The 14683-nt window shown below is 41.6% G+C and overlaps 1 protein-coding gene across 4 annotated transcripts in view; it reads right to left on the bottom strand.

Moving 5' to 3' along the window:
* Positions 1–14683, bottom strand: part of LOC118827207 (protein FAM214B) — a 38660-nt gene that overhangs the window by 11303 nt on the left and 12674 nt on the right. Inside the window, exons 2-6 of one of the 4 annotated variants that reach the window (XM_036598484.1) lie at positions 12015–12129; positions 11389–11544; positions 2797–2974; positions 2079–2247; positions 391–1104 (exon numbers count right to left, since the gene is read on the bottom strand). In XM_036598484.1, coding sequence (XP_036454377.1) covers positions 391–896 — 506 coding nt within the window. In that variant the 5' untranslated portion in view covers positions 897–1104; positions 2079–2247; positions 2797–2974; positions 11389–11544; positions 12015–12129. The other 3 variants (XM_036598482.1, XM_036598485.1, XM_036598483.1) reach the window with 3 other exon arrangements.

The following is a 14683-nucleotide window of genomic DNA, read 5'->3' on the forward strand; positions in this document are numbered from 1 at the left end:
CCAAAGAACAATCCCTGAACATTTCATAAATGTAGCATGAATAGCTCAAAAGCTTTTACTTATTAAATTTTCACCTTTTTCTACAGTATAGCTCATTATAAGGCAAAAATAAGCCTTGATATCTCAGAAACTATTAGAGATATAAGCCTAAAATTTTGCAGACTGTCTGTTGGGCACAATAACTTTATTTTCTGAAGGTATTAAGCAAATCCGAGGCAGTCAGTCAAATATGTTGTGAAATGTGGTGATTTAAGATGGAGTTATATAAACTGTAAAAGCAACTCTACGATTTTTCAACAAAATATTCCTTAAAAGCCCAAAAGCTGCACAGATTCAAAGGGAATACAGGATCTTACCCAATAAAACAAACTCTAAAACTGAAAGACAAACCTGTGACACAGGCGGCTGCCCCAGGGAGAGTGGGGGTCCAGCATGGGGGGTGATTTTGGGGACAGGGGGGCGAAAGCGTCAGGGACGGGACGATCGAGGTTACGCTGGGTGGGTCTTCGGCCTGGTACTGGGGGAGTGTGTGTATGAGTGGGAGAGAGAGGGGGTGACCGTGGTGAGCGTGGTGACCGTGGCGACCGAGGTGTCTCAGAGTCTCTTAAAAAGTGCGCATCTGACCCGGGACTGGCGCCACACAGCACCTCGCCCTCCAAATCTTCTTCTTCATCATTGTCGTCCTCCTCGTCCTGCAGGGGGCGCTTCATGCCTGGCCTGAGCGATGCCCGGCCCTCTGAGAAGCCCCCCCTTTGGGAGAAGATGGACAGCTGGTAGACCTTCTGCAGCCGCAGCTCCTCCTGGCTGAAGGGCCTTGGCCCCGCCCCCTGCAGCCCGGGGTCTCCTCCGGCCTGGGCCGGCTCCTTCCGCACCAGCTCCACGTGGATGTGGCGCATGCTGCCTTTTTCACTCTGATTGTTTTAAAAATTTAATAAGTTGTGCAACAATTTATTCTTTTAAAAAGTTCTAGAAAGTTCTGTGGAGTTCTCGACAGTAAAAACGAGCCAGTGATGGAATACAGGCTCTGAGGCTGGAAGATTTCAGGTCCCAGAGGTTCACTCTAGGATATAGGCACTACGTTTCCCATAATGCCTTGCACAGCACCTGAGAAAACAAAAGAGCAAGACAGACATGTTAAATAAAAAAAAAATTTGATATTTTATACTACATTTCCCATAATGCCTTGCACAACACCTAAAAAAAACAGTCAAACATTAAGACGCATTAACAGACAAACATTTAGCGCACATAAATCACGTTACCATGTCCCGTATTCTAAACTCAGAGGAACCCATTCATACGGTCTTATACATGAGGCGTACTACATTTCCCATAATACCTTGCTTAACACCCAAACACAGCTTTGTTTTATGTGTTTTATATGCTGTACTACGTTTCCCATAATGCCTTGCACGACACCTAAACACACAGAAAAAACAGAGACACATGATAGCACAAACTTCTTTAACACTCTAATCACGTGCTGCTTTCTGCCTTCTCTGACTGTGCATTGAGAAAATGTAGGCCTGTTCATACAGTTTCCTACATGATACAAACTACATTTCCCACAAATACCTCGCACAACACCTAAAAAGCAGCAAAATAGCTAGAAAACACATTACAACTCAAAAAGCACATCACTAACACTACTCTTACGCTGTTATATGCTATATACTGGCCATATTTACACATAAGAGCAATTATGACTCGGCTTTGCTGGTGTTCTAACATACATTAAGCTCAAACACACACATTCAAAGGGAATTCATTCTCTAACTGACCCTATAACATACACAGCTGTCAGCTCTGGTCTGCTGTGTTTCCCCTTTGGATGGCTGCACTCTGTATCCTGGATCGGCATGTTGTGGGTTTTCATTAAAGGGAAAATAAACACATCTCGTTGTGGTCCAGCAGTAGAAGCATTAATGAGCTGTGTAAAGCTTTGCCATCGTTTCAGTCCTGCTCTAAAATAAGTGTCCTGAGTTGTGTGGGAGTAACTGTTGGCATAGTGATTAGGGTAAAAAAATACTGAAACTGAGTAAGTGTAAGTCCAGGAACGCTGCAGGAGATTCTCTTACATGCGCCTGCTCTTCCTCCGCTGAATCTAGGCTCATCCACATCCACCTGTGAACTCCACAGTGTTGACCCCTGCCCTTTGACCCTGACCCTAGGCCCCGAGTTTGGCCATCTCCAACGCTGTCCCACCAGTCCACCAACAGCATTCCCACACAGGCAGAGAACAAAGGCCTACAGAGAGAGATAGAGAGAGACACTAATCAACCTCTATGAATTTGTATTTCATACTACTAATACACTACAGGAAGTGTAGGGGGCGATATGGCTTCTACTGTTTCATTTAAAAAGCCTCTATAATGTTCATATGATCCACACAGTCATTCTGACAGACTGTAATACACTACAGGAAGTGTAGGGGGCGATATGGCTTCTACTGTTTCATTTAAAAAGCCTCTATAATGTTCATATGATCCACACAGTCACTCTCACAGACTGTACTACACTACAGGAAGTGTAGGGGGCGATATGGCTTCTACTGTTTCATTTAAAAAGCCTCTATAATGTTCATATGATCCACACAGTCATTCTGACAGACTGTAATACACTACAGGAAGTGTAGGGGGCGATATGGCTTCTACTGTTTCATTTAAAAAGCCTCTATAATGTTCATATGATCCACACAGTCATTCTGACAGACTGTAATACACTACAGGAAGTGTAGGGGGCGATATGGCTTCCACTGTTCCATTTAAAAAGCAGTGTTAAAGTCGATATACTTACCAAGGGGCGGAGTGTCAGTGGAGTGGAGGTCTTGTTGAACGATCCAATGAAGAGCTAACGTCTAACCTCGAGCTCCACCCACACAAGGCCAGCGGCCAATAACGGCCCTCCTGGGCTCCTGAAGATGACTGGTTGCTCAGCGGCTGCATTGTGAGCAAGGCATTCCAGAGACAGCGGCCTGTAGGAGAGCAGAGAGGGCAGTTACAATATCGGCCAGTCGAGTGACACAGCAAGCAGAAGAGCCAGCCAAAGCAAAGAGATTAGCACAGGGTGCATCTGCCCCACAGAGGCTGAGGGTGCTGTAAAACTGGGTTACTACTGTGGTCGGGCATGTTTATTCAAATAATGCAGATATCAGAGCTCACTAAATCACAAAATCTCCCTAAAACGCAAAGAAAAATCACTAAATCTCCCTAAAACGCAAAAGTAGATCACAAAATCAGCTTAAAACACAAAAACACATCACTAAATCAACTTCAAATGCAAAGATAAATCACTAAAGCAACCTAAAACACAAAGATAAGTCACTAAATCTCCCTAAAACGCAAAGAAAAATCACTAAATCTCCCTAAAACGCAAAAGTAGATCACAAAATCAGCTTAAAACACAAAAACACATCACTAAATCAACTTCAAATGCAAAGATAAATCACTAAAGCAACCTAAAACACAAAGATAAGTCACTAAATCTCCCTAAGATGCACAGAGAAATCACCAAATCTCTCTAAAATGCAAAAGTAGATCACTAAATCGGCCTAAAATAAATCACCAAAGCAAAACAAAAATAAATCATTACCCTGCTGGTAAAAACATCACAGAGCAGCATGCTGGTCTAATCTGGTCTAAGCTGGTTTATGATGGTGACTCATTGTGGTCATGCTGGTTGACCAGCATACCAGCATCCAAAACACAACATACGCTAGCTTTGCTGGTGACCAGACATGCAAAGATAAATCACTAAATCGGCCAAAAACCCCCATCAACCCCAGCTATCACACCTCTTGTGCAAGCTAGCTAAGTTAGCCTGCAATAAACAGATGTTACATCAATTTTTTGTCTTTTTTTAATAGCAATATTTATAGAAATATCGCTATTTCAGTATGAAGTATTTCATCGTTGACATTTTTGAACACTATTCCGTTGAAAATGTGCACATTTGAACAGCAACAGATGCTAGTGGCTAATGTGGCTAAAGTGCTATCATTAGCCACTTTGATTCACAAAAACAAGGACCTGCGTTTGAATCTGATCTGACAGATGACGTGAGTGTTCTGACTAAGCTGGCCGAACAGCTGAAGTGAAGTGTTTTATTCTGTAATTTCCTCTTGTGAAAGTCCAGCATGTGGCGGTGACTGTGAGCCGGTCAGCTGAGCTCCATTACCGTCTCAACCTGCTTCTTGTGCTCATCACGGTGAACTGAAGCAGCCGAAAAAAGGCATCACCACACACACACACACACACACACACACACGCACACACACACACACACACACACACGCACACGCACACACGCACACACACACGCACACACACATATATATATATATATATATATATATATATATGCATATATATATAGAAAGAGCACTCGAAGCATAGCAGAGTCTTTGTGTAGCTTAGCAGGAACAGCGCTGGCTCATAACAGAGACTACACAATCCCACTCGGGCAGGAGGTTCAGAATGAGGGTCACTAAAAGACACAGGCACTTTCATAATGATCAGGCTCTGAGGCCTTTAGCCAACTTTCATTAGCAAAGAGCACATGCTAGCATTAGCTATGACGTCTTGCTAATTCTGGTTACTCTTATTTACTAGTGGATAAGTAGATTTAAACGTGACGTGTAAACTCCTTCTTAAACGTGCCTGTTAATCAAAGACGGCCTCTCTCGAGGGGTCCGTGTGTTTTTAGCGTAGCTGCATACCTGTCTCAGTGACAGTTTGGGAATAGCACTGTCTGGAGCTAGCGCTAATGTTTTCCCTGAGGAAAGCTATCGCTAACAGATCAAAAGCTATGGCTAAAATGCAAATATTCCCATTTTATTTATTATCCAAAACCACCAGTGAACCTACATGAGTTTATATGGAATGTTGACGATGGTAAAATAGTGGAAAATCTGAAATAATAAGTTTTATTTGGGGACTATTTTGCTTTAGAACACTTTAGGCCACACACTGATTTTAAAAATACGTTTTAGGCCAAAATCTTCTCAAAACTATCGTAAAACAGCGTCTCAGTCATCAGGCAGTGAATTCATAACCATTTCATGTAGTAACTTTCTGTGAGGGAGCTTTTAGAGGTGGACGTTTGGTTCCTATCACCACCACTGTGAACAGTTCTGACTCTGTAAGTTTCTCTAGAACAGAGCGTTTCACACCAAACCGCTCTGAACGACTCTGTTTACATTTTAACCATTTAATTATGTGGAATTTTTGAAAAATTGGAAAAAAACAGTGGTAATACAGAATGGAAATCTGATATACGGCCGTATACACAGATATATCATCAAGGGTCAGGCATAGGTTATATATCTGTACATGTATGTTGCGTACATATATGTAAGTATCAAATTTTGGACATATGTGGATAATATATGGACCACACATATGTCAGATAGGTGGGTGAACACAAATATGCATAATACATACATGTATGTCTGATACATGGTTAAACACAGCACAGTACAGTTATAATTTTTACTATATGATCAGTTTGCTTTTAAATATCAAATTATTTAAACGTGTCAAGGAACAATATTTTCATTTATTTCATGTTTAATGCTCTTATTACACAGCTTACAATGTGCTTGTATTTAGAGTTTAGCTATTATTCTAATGGTTACTTCATTGGGATGTATGTGGAAGAAACAAAGAAGATGCATAAAACCTTCTATTATATAACATGAAGCTAACACATATGAGTAATATATGCCATCCATATATGATTATTGTTTTCTATCATATATTGTCAAACATGTGTTAAACGTATGTTTATATATGCATGTATATTACATATATATATATATATATATATATATATATATATATATATATATATATATATATATATACACACATATATATATATGTATATATGTACACACATATATACACACACACACACATACATATACATACATACATATATATATATATATATATAAAAACACACACACACACACACACACATTTATATATACACATATATATACACACATATATAGATAGCTGTTGTCGGAAGAAAACCTTGTATCTCCATTTTTGGAGATACGAGGTTTTGTTCCAACAACCGTGATATGTGAAATATAGGTCCCATATCCCAAAATAGCCAATTTAAGTTGGCATATATGCCACATATATGTCCATATGTGATAAAAATAAGCTGGTTGTATGGGAATATGTGTCACATATTTTAAACCCATATTGCCATATATCAGATTTCCATACGGGTGAGTACACACAGTTTGAGGTGGCAGGTAGAAGCGTTCTCTGGAGAGAACCCTCAGTGTGTTGTGTGTGTAAGCAGATATGTGGGGGAGGGTCAGGGCGTATTTATAGGCAACGCTGCGACAAACAGCTAATGGGGGAACACCTCACACCGTACAGGCTGCTGGTCATCATCACACTCAACACATTCAGCACAGCTCGGTTCTATAGATCACCGGTGAGCTGGACCTCTCAGACGTTTCTAAAGGCCCAACTGCAGCTCATGTTCCTGTACTGTGATATAGAAATGTCTTATATAGTCCATACCATAAGGCAGGAGTCTCGAACAGCCAGTCGCATATTTATAATACAGCCTTGAAGGGGAACTCCACTGATCTTTCAAAAATTCCACATAATTACATGTTTAAGATGTAAACAGAGTCGTTCAGAGTGGTTTGGTGTGAAACGCTCTGTTCTAGAGAAACTTACCGAGTCAGAACTGTTCACAGTGGTGGTGATAGGAACCAGACGTCCACCTCTAAAAGCTCCCTCACAGAAAGTTACTACATGAAATGGTTATGAATTCACTGCCTGATGACTGAGACACTGTTTTATGGTATATTTAAGAAGATTTTGGCTTTAAAATCCATTCATGGTGGAGGGATACATGCAGGGCGCTGTGAGGCAAAATAGTCCCCAAAGAAACTTATTATTTCAGATTAAGATTTAGGTTCACTGGTGGTTCTGGATAGTAAATAAAAAGTCTATATTAGTGTTGTAGACATGGCGACCCCTGGTTCCTATCACCACCACTGTAAAGACATCTGAGTCTCTACAATCAACCATTTCACACCACAATAGTCCCACATAATTCTACTGTTAGTTAACTTGATTTAGTTACATACAAAAAAGCCCACTGTTCTATCCAAAAGTTTGTGCATCCTGGTCAAATGGTGCTGTTGTTGATTTTCGAAGTGAAAGTATGTTAGCACATCTACAGAGAACACAGTACTGCACGTTTTAATGCACAGTTGCTGTGTATGTACTGCATTTAACATATTGGAGAAACAATTAAACATAAAATGCGACCTGTGCAAAAGTTACGGCGCGTTTTATATTTTACATTTTATTTTATTCCAATATGTTAAACTAAAAAAAGTGTGTAGAGGATGTGTTAACTTGTTTTCACTTAGAAAATCAACAAAACATCATTTGACTAGGAGTGTCCAAACTTTTGCACACGACTGTATTCCAGAAAAGCGAGGAAAAAAAGACGCTGGATAGATTTTACCATTTTTCTTTGAAAAAAAAAATGCAAAACTGGACTAACAGCTGATTAAAAAAAAACTTTTAAGGGAATAAAACCAAAGGCCACGCCCATTTTACCCCCTGGTTGTGACGTCACTCATCAGCACTCAAACCCTTCAGGTTTTTTTAAACCATCTTTGAACCAAAGGAGTTTCAATATATGCTTTTAAGAAAACTCTCAACTCATTATTTAAAACACAGCGCTGCTTTATGATAAACTGAAGTATTTACAGGCTTTCCTTTCTTACTTGATGGAAAAAGGAAAAAAAAAAAAATCAAATAAAGGAGGTTAAGTGTCCAAACGTATTGCAGGCCTTGCATATGGGCAAACCACACAGGCCAGAAAGAGCCTGGACAGAACTTTGAATATAAGAAGGGTCAGTTACAGCTGACCATACACACACAGACGCTAAGGTCAGCACAGGCTATCCCTGTAACACTGAGCTCTCTGGCTGTGACCATATGAAACAGATCCAGTCTGGACTGTCAGACGTTCAACACGTCTGATCAAACTTCTGTGGAAGATCCGACGTCAAACTGGAGGAATTTTCTAGTTTTTTACAAGAAATTTTCTGGAGAAAAATCTGATTTACTTCAATTGTGGTTTATCAGCCAAGATGTGTTTTGGTGTCTAAAGTCTGTATCTTTAGTTTTAGCATCGGAGCTACGAGGCTAATATGGCTAACAAGTGAGCAGGGGTGCTTTTTGTGATCTGAGGTGCCTTTTTATTCATTTCGACAGGAGAGATGCTCACAGCCCCATATTTGCTAGTTAACAGAAGAACCTTTGGCCTGTACACACTGAGTCAATAGCTTGCTAGTGGAATCCTATCAGTGCAGCGCTTAACACTTCGAATAAGTTTTGTTTCGTTATGTTACCTTTAATCAGTGAGCAAGAAGTTTGGCTATATTAGCCAGTTAGCTATCGCTAGCAGCTGCTTAGCAGCAGAGAGATGCGTAGCCCAACACAGCTTATAAAAAAACACAACAAAAACAAACAGCACGGCGCATCTTGCTTTTTCCACCTTCAGAAAAACTCAGTGTGAACCCCTGTAAACGGAAGCTTACGTACATAATTAGCATCATACAAACTTGCTATTTGGTTCATATCATGACAAATGACACAGAGCTGCTATCTATGAACTAAGTACATTAGTATATCTAAAAACAGTAGCCGCCCTTTTGAGTGCGAATTAAGTTCATACTTCAGTCACTGTTCATGAATAGTTGCATATCATGTAGTTTCAGCAAGTTTATAAGAGACTACTTAACAACTCCACACTGTTTGAGGCGTATACTGATTAAGGAATGTAGTTAGCCTCATGCTAACCTAGCAGCTCAAACTTCAGACAGCAAACATGTCTCGGCTAACTGACTACATTGGTGTCAGATGGGGGAAACTGCGGAAATCTGACTGTTGGCTAAACTATGTCCATGACCCACCACCATCTAACGCTCACTCCTTCACTCTGTTAAGACCAAGAGGTCAAGAATCCTCCTGAAAGGTCAAAGGCTGCTACTATCGCTGCTAGCAGAGGTCAATCAGCATTCTGGAAACGCAGGCCGACCTTCACTCTGTTGAACCAGCATGGAAAACGTGTACTATCTATAGTACAGGGGTGACCAAATGTCTCAGGGGGGTCAAAGTGCAGTTTGTGGTCAGCTGAGAGAAAAAAGACAAAATAATATATGAATAAAAAAGTTAAGTATGTTTCAAATGGAGTTCTTACAAATATATTTTATAAAATGACGCTATATTCTGTTCCTAAACTATAAAAAATTACATTTAGCTCTTTAGCATTTAGCTTATGATACATATAAGATATTTTACACAAACAGCCCAGACCTCAACATCACTTAATGTGTTTGATTACTTCAGAAAATGATCAACCAGCTTCTGAGACTGAACTTTTTTGAGACTCTTTTGGAGGCGTTTTAGACGTTTTAGACTGTGAGTCAAGTGAATGAAGGGGGGGGTCTCTGACTTTTGCACAGCCCTGTCTCTGAGGATAAGAGAGATCGGCGAACACAGTCGGCTCTCAGTGGAAGTCATTACGTCACCACAAACAATACACACACACACAGCTAAAGAGCAGGAAAGAGCATGTCCCGGTGTGTGTGCTTATCTGAGCGCGGGGCCGGGGCGCTTTATCTACAGCGCCAGAGACACTGTGATGTCATCAGCCTTCTCAGCCAATCGACAACCACTGACAACACAGATGGTCTTCAGATGCCACTGTTTTTAGCTATGCTAACATACTTTAGCCCATGTTTATAGATAAAAACCACAGAAACCACAATCAAGCCTATTAGAGACACTGAACACCTCCACACACACTGAGACGAGTGTGATGACTTTAGGCCTTATGCTAATCAGTGGGCTATAAGCTTCCATTACCTGTTAGCTACATTAGCCTTGTAGCCCCAGTGCTAAAACTAAAGAAGTAAACTTCAGACACCAAACGTGTCTCAACTGATGGACTACATTTGGGGTAAAAGACATTCTTTTCTTTTAGAAATATAAATTAGAACAATTCAGTTCAGTTTGTTGGTTCTGAACTGAAGTTATCCAGATAGCAGACAGTTGACTGGGCAGATGTTGAGCATGTGGATCAGAACAGGACGTACAGTTTTGCCTTGTCTCTACATTTGTGGGCCAATTCTGGCGTGAACCTTGTGGACCAACAAGGTAGTTGGGCCAGGTTTGGGCCGGGGACTGTATACTGGGTCAGAACAAACCCAAGAATGTGGTCCAGGAGTGGGCCAGACAAATTCTGCTAACTGGCTAGCCTCTGAGCGCTCTGAGCTCACTCACCACACACTAAAATGTGTGTGGACGTGTAGATCTAGAATCAGCATTAAAGCTAAACACGCTGTAAAGCCGTATCTGTTTGCATCAGATCAGCGTGGAGATCGCTCAACAACGTTACTCCTGCAGATAACGCTGCTCAGACGCATCATTTACCAAGTACAACTAATGCACCAAATCCGAAGGAGGATTTCTGACTGCGTGTAAAACTCTCTAAACACACAGCCGGGCCAACAAAGCTAAGTGAATTACAGAGAGAGTTATATAGGAAAACTTTCATTACATAACCTTCCATAACAACTGTGAGACAACTATTAAGACAGAGCAACACACAGAGTATAAAGAAGCAGTATAAAAATGTATCATAATAACTATATACACTCTTAAAAAAGACAGTTCTGCAAGGGTTCTTTAGTAAAGACAATGGTTCTGTATAGAACCATGAACACTCATGGAACCATTTGCATGCTTAAATGGCTCTCAGGGTGGTGAAATGGTTCTTGATGGAGAATGTGTTGTGGTTCTATAAAGCACCAAAAAGGGTTGACATCATAACAACAGCAGAGGTTCTATACAGAACCATATACAACAAATTTACCATCAATCTGAAGAACGATTTCACCAGCAAAGAACCAGTTAAGACGAAATGGGTCTATATAGAACTTATGGTTCTGAACAGAACCATTCCCTTTACTTTAGAACCATCTTTTTAAGAGTGTACCAATGAGATAACAGAGTACAACAGTAAACTAGATAAGTACAGACATACAGTGTATAACAGCATACATATAACAGCTATAACAGTGTACGACTTCACTCCTGTACTACACAACACACACACAGGACACAGAGGTGGAACAGTTTAGATCCTCATAAGAAGTACTAGATAACTAAGAAATCAGTACAAAGAGTCTAATCACCATGACAACAATTCAATAGCTATAAACATGTATAACAGCACATATACATAAAACCACTACAGTAACATAGGAGCTCAATGCTTTACTGCACAGCATATATACACGACAGGAAGTTCTACCAGTAACTCACTCACCTCTCTGTAGCACTCCTCTCCTCCTCCCCTCTTTCTCTTCTTTCTGTCCTCCTCTTCCTCTCCCTCTCTCCTTGCTCACTCTCTATCCGGATCCCGGCGGCTCTGGAGTGGGAAAAGCAGCCGAAAGCTCTCTGTGTGGAAGCAAAGGCCTAAAGCCTGCAGGGGAGAGAGAGAGAGAGAGAGAGAGAGAGAGAGAGAGAGAGAGAGAGAGGGAGAGAGAGAGAGAGAGAGAGAGAGAGAGAGGGGAGAGAGAGAGAGAGAGAAAAAAAAGGAGAAAAACCACAAGACTGAGTTGAAAAAGCTTCTCACCGAAAAGCCTGACAGATCACACTGTTTATGCACTCTCTCTCTCACTCACTCACACACCCAGTGTCTCTCTCTCTCTCTCTCTGTCTCTCACACTGCTATTCTGGTATGCCCAGCTTTGCCTCTCATCCCTCCCTCTCTCTCTCTCAATAACTCACACAAAAACTCTCTCAGGCTCCCTTTGGCACTCGCACACGTTCGGCCTAAACTCTGTCACCCTTCTTTCTTTTCCTCTCTCTCTTTCTCTCCCCCTCTCTCTTCACTCTCTCTCTCCAAATAACTTGGACACAATGAGTTCGGTTCACTCCTTTTGCTCTCACCCTCTCTCTCTCTCTCGCTCGCTCGCTCTCTCTCCAGCTGGTTGCTCAGTCAGCATTCAACACAGGGGGGCGGGCCTTAGCCAGCCTGTACTCCTGATTGGACGGTGGGCGGGGCCTGTGAGACAGTAAACAGCCATGACACGCTGGAAGGAAAAAAAGCGCCATGGCTCCGCCCACCTGCTCTGCCTGTTTTGCAGAGGCGTGTATACAGTCCCACAGTGTGGGAGAAACAGAGGCATACCACAGGCCGGACAAGCCGCTGCCCAGGAGATGCAAACACAGTCGGGTCAGTCCATGAAAATAGCCCACAGCGGCCAATGCCTCGCATTAGAGGCGGGAAGTGTTTTCCAAGCTCAGACATGCAAATTCAAATTTACTGCATTATTTTTTTATTGCTATTTCTACTAATTTTTAAGAAGGCAGGTATTTTACACAGCTGTACAGTTAGAAGCTGTATTAAAGGGCCCATATCATGCAAATCTTCACTGTTGTGATATTTAAAGGTGTGACGTAATATGTAAACATTGCCCAAGCTTCAAAACATACCCAGTTTATACAGACCAAACATGGGAAATAAGCTGGAAAACAGACCATTTTGAATTCACAGTTTTTGTGATGTCACACAAACACACCTATTTACATGTATGCGCCTACTCAACCTACAGCAGTTAAGCCCCGCCCACTCACACTGAAGTTATAAGGAATGTTTCAGCTCAGGCTGCCTTTGGAATGAGGCAGAGCAAATCAGAACATAGCTCATTTACATATTTCAGTCTTAAAGGCACAGTAACAAAGACAGTTAATTGTAGAGGTTTCCAGTTTTGTTGTTTTTTTATTTGTTTACAGAGTCAAAAATGCCAAAAATTTACCGAATATACAAATAAAAATGCTCCACAATCACATCCATAAACATATCAGTCAGTAAAGCACTGTTCAACAATCTACTGGAGCATGAAACTAAAATCTATCACACAAAAATAAAACAAAACCTGTGGATGTTATCAGTTAACACCATTTTCAGGCCATACAAAATGTTGCTATCAGTGCGGCCCTGGCAACCACCTAGAAAACTGATGTTAGAAGGTGTGACCTTGATTAGAGGCGGCCAGTTTAGCCTGAAATATACCACCTGGTTACGTCCCTTTAGTGAGAAGCTCAGCACGACGGGGCTCTGAAGCCTCATTTCTCACTCTTACAGGAGAAATAGTGTCTTTTAACCGGACACACAGACAGAAAACGTAACGAGGCGGTTTCTCTCCTGCAGGTGGACAGTTTCAGTGAGGCAGTTCAGACTCGTTCAGCGGAACAACCCAGAGGAAACACATGCGCCGAGAGCTCGTGCTGTAGAAAAGGGAAGCGCACAGCTGAGCACATACGTCAGAACACGAAGGCCTTATCAGCACTGCAAGGAACTCTGAGCTCTGTGGGTGTGCGAGTCTCAGTCGCCTAGAAAGAGATTCATTTCAGCGAGGGGGGGCTGGTTACAAGTGCTGGGGGCCAGTTAGTGAGCACTATGCTTCAGGACCATCACTACAGTGAGGATGACAACAACCAGCTAGCCTTCTTCACTATGGCTACCACAACCAGACTGAAGAAATGAAACATTACACACCCTAAAGTTGCTCTTTTCATTGAGAAATGTGTTGTTTTTATTTTATTTCCCAAGATCCTCTTATGACATTTGCGCACTTTTATGTACCACAAACACTCCTAATTCACTTCTACATCATTTCCTAACAGGCTGTTGTGTCTACTATGCCTTTAAGGTTGACTTATGCAAATGATTCTGGTGCTGATTGGCTGCCCTGCATTCAAAAAGCAGTCAGGGCTGAAACTATTAATAGGGAAGCTTGGTTCATTTTAGTGAACTGGCTCATTTCAATAAATCAAATGTCAAATTCAGCTGACTCGTTCACATCAGGGTGGTGGGGGTTTGGAAGGAGTTTGAGTGCTGCTGATCGACTCACTAGAAACCTTGGATCACAGCTCATGAGAACCAGATGGTGTCAGATCAAGACATACACATTCATACAGCAGATAGCAGCCTAACAGGCTACTCCAATAACATCCAGAGACAGCAGCTAAGCTCAAATATCCAAGTTTGAATGGAAATTCCTCAACATGCCAACTAAAACTAATCACCTGAATGTCTGCTTTAACCTTTGGCTGAAATGCTAATGCTAATGTGCCCTAGCTTGGTGCTAACAGCACAGAATATCGTCATTAGCTTTGTGTTACTGGACGAGCAACAGACCTGTAATGCACATGTAAAGGTTTCTGCATTGAACACTGCAGTGCAACGTTAACAGGTACAGCTTTGACTATGACTGGAATATCTGACGCTTCATTTCATGTTGGTGTGTTTCCGTATCAGCCTGGTATATGTGGTCACGTCTCTCAGTTTAGTTCTCAGTGCTCTACAGATCAGCCATTTCAGTGTTCAGCTCATTTTCAACTGACTGTGGCACAAACTGGCACTTCTGTCTGGTTTCACTGACTGACAGAGCTGAATGTGTGATGACTGATGATGATGATTCATAGTGGAATTGAAAACAGTCACATTTTTCATCTCTTCTGTCTCACACACACGCACGCACGCACACACAGCTTACTTCCCCTTTAAGAGTTCACATTCAACTTCCGTATAAGTCATGGGTGTGGCCATTTTT

The sequence above is a fragment of the Colossoma macropomum genome, unplaced genomic scaffold (genome assembly GCF_904425465.1).
Source record: "Colossoma macropomum unplaced genomic scaffold, Colossoma_macropomum, whole genome shotgun sequence".
NCBI classification, from domain to species: domain Eukaryota; kingdom Metazoa; phylum Chordata; class Actinopteri; order Characiformes; family Serrasalmidae; genus Colossoma; species Colossoma macropomum.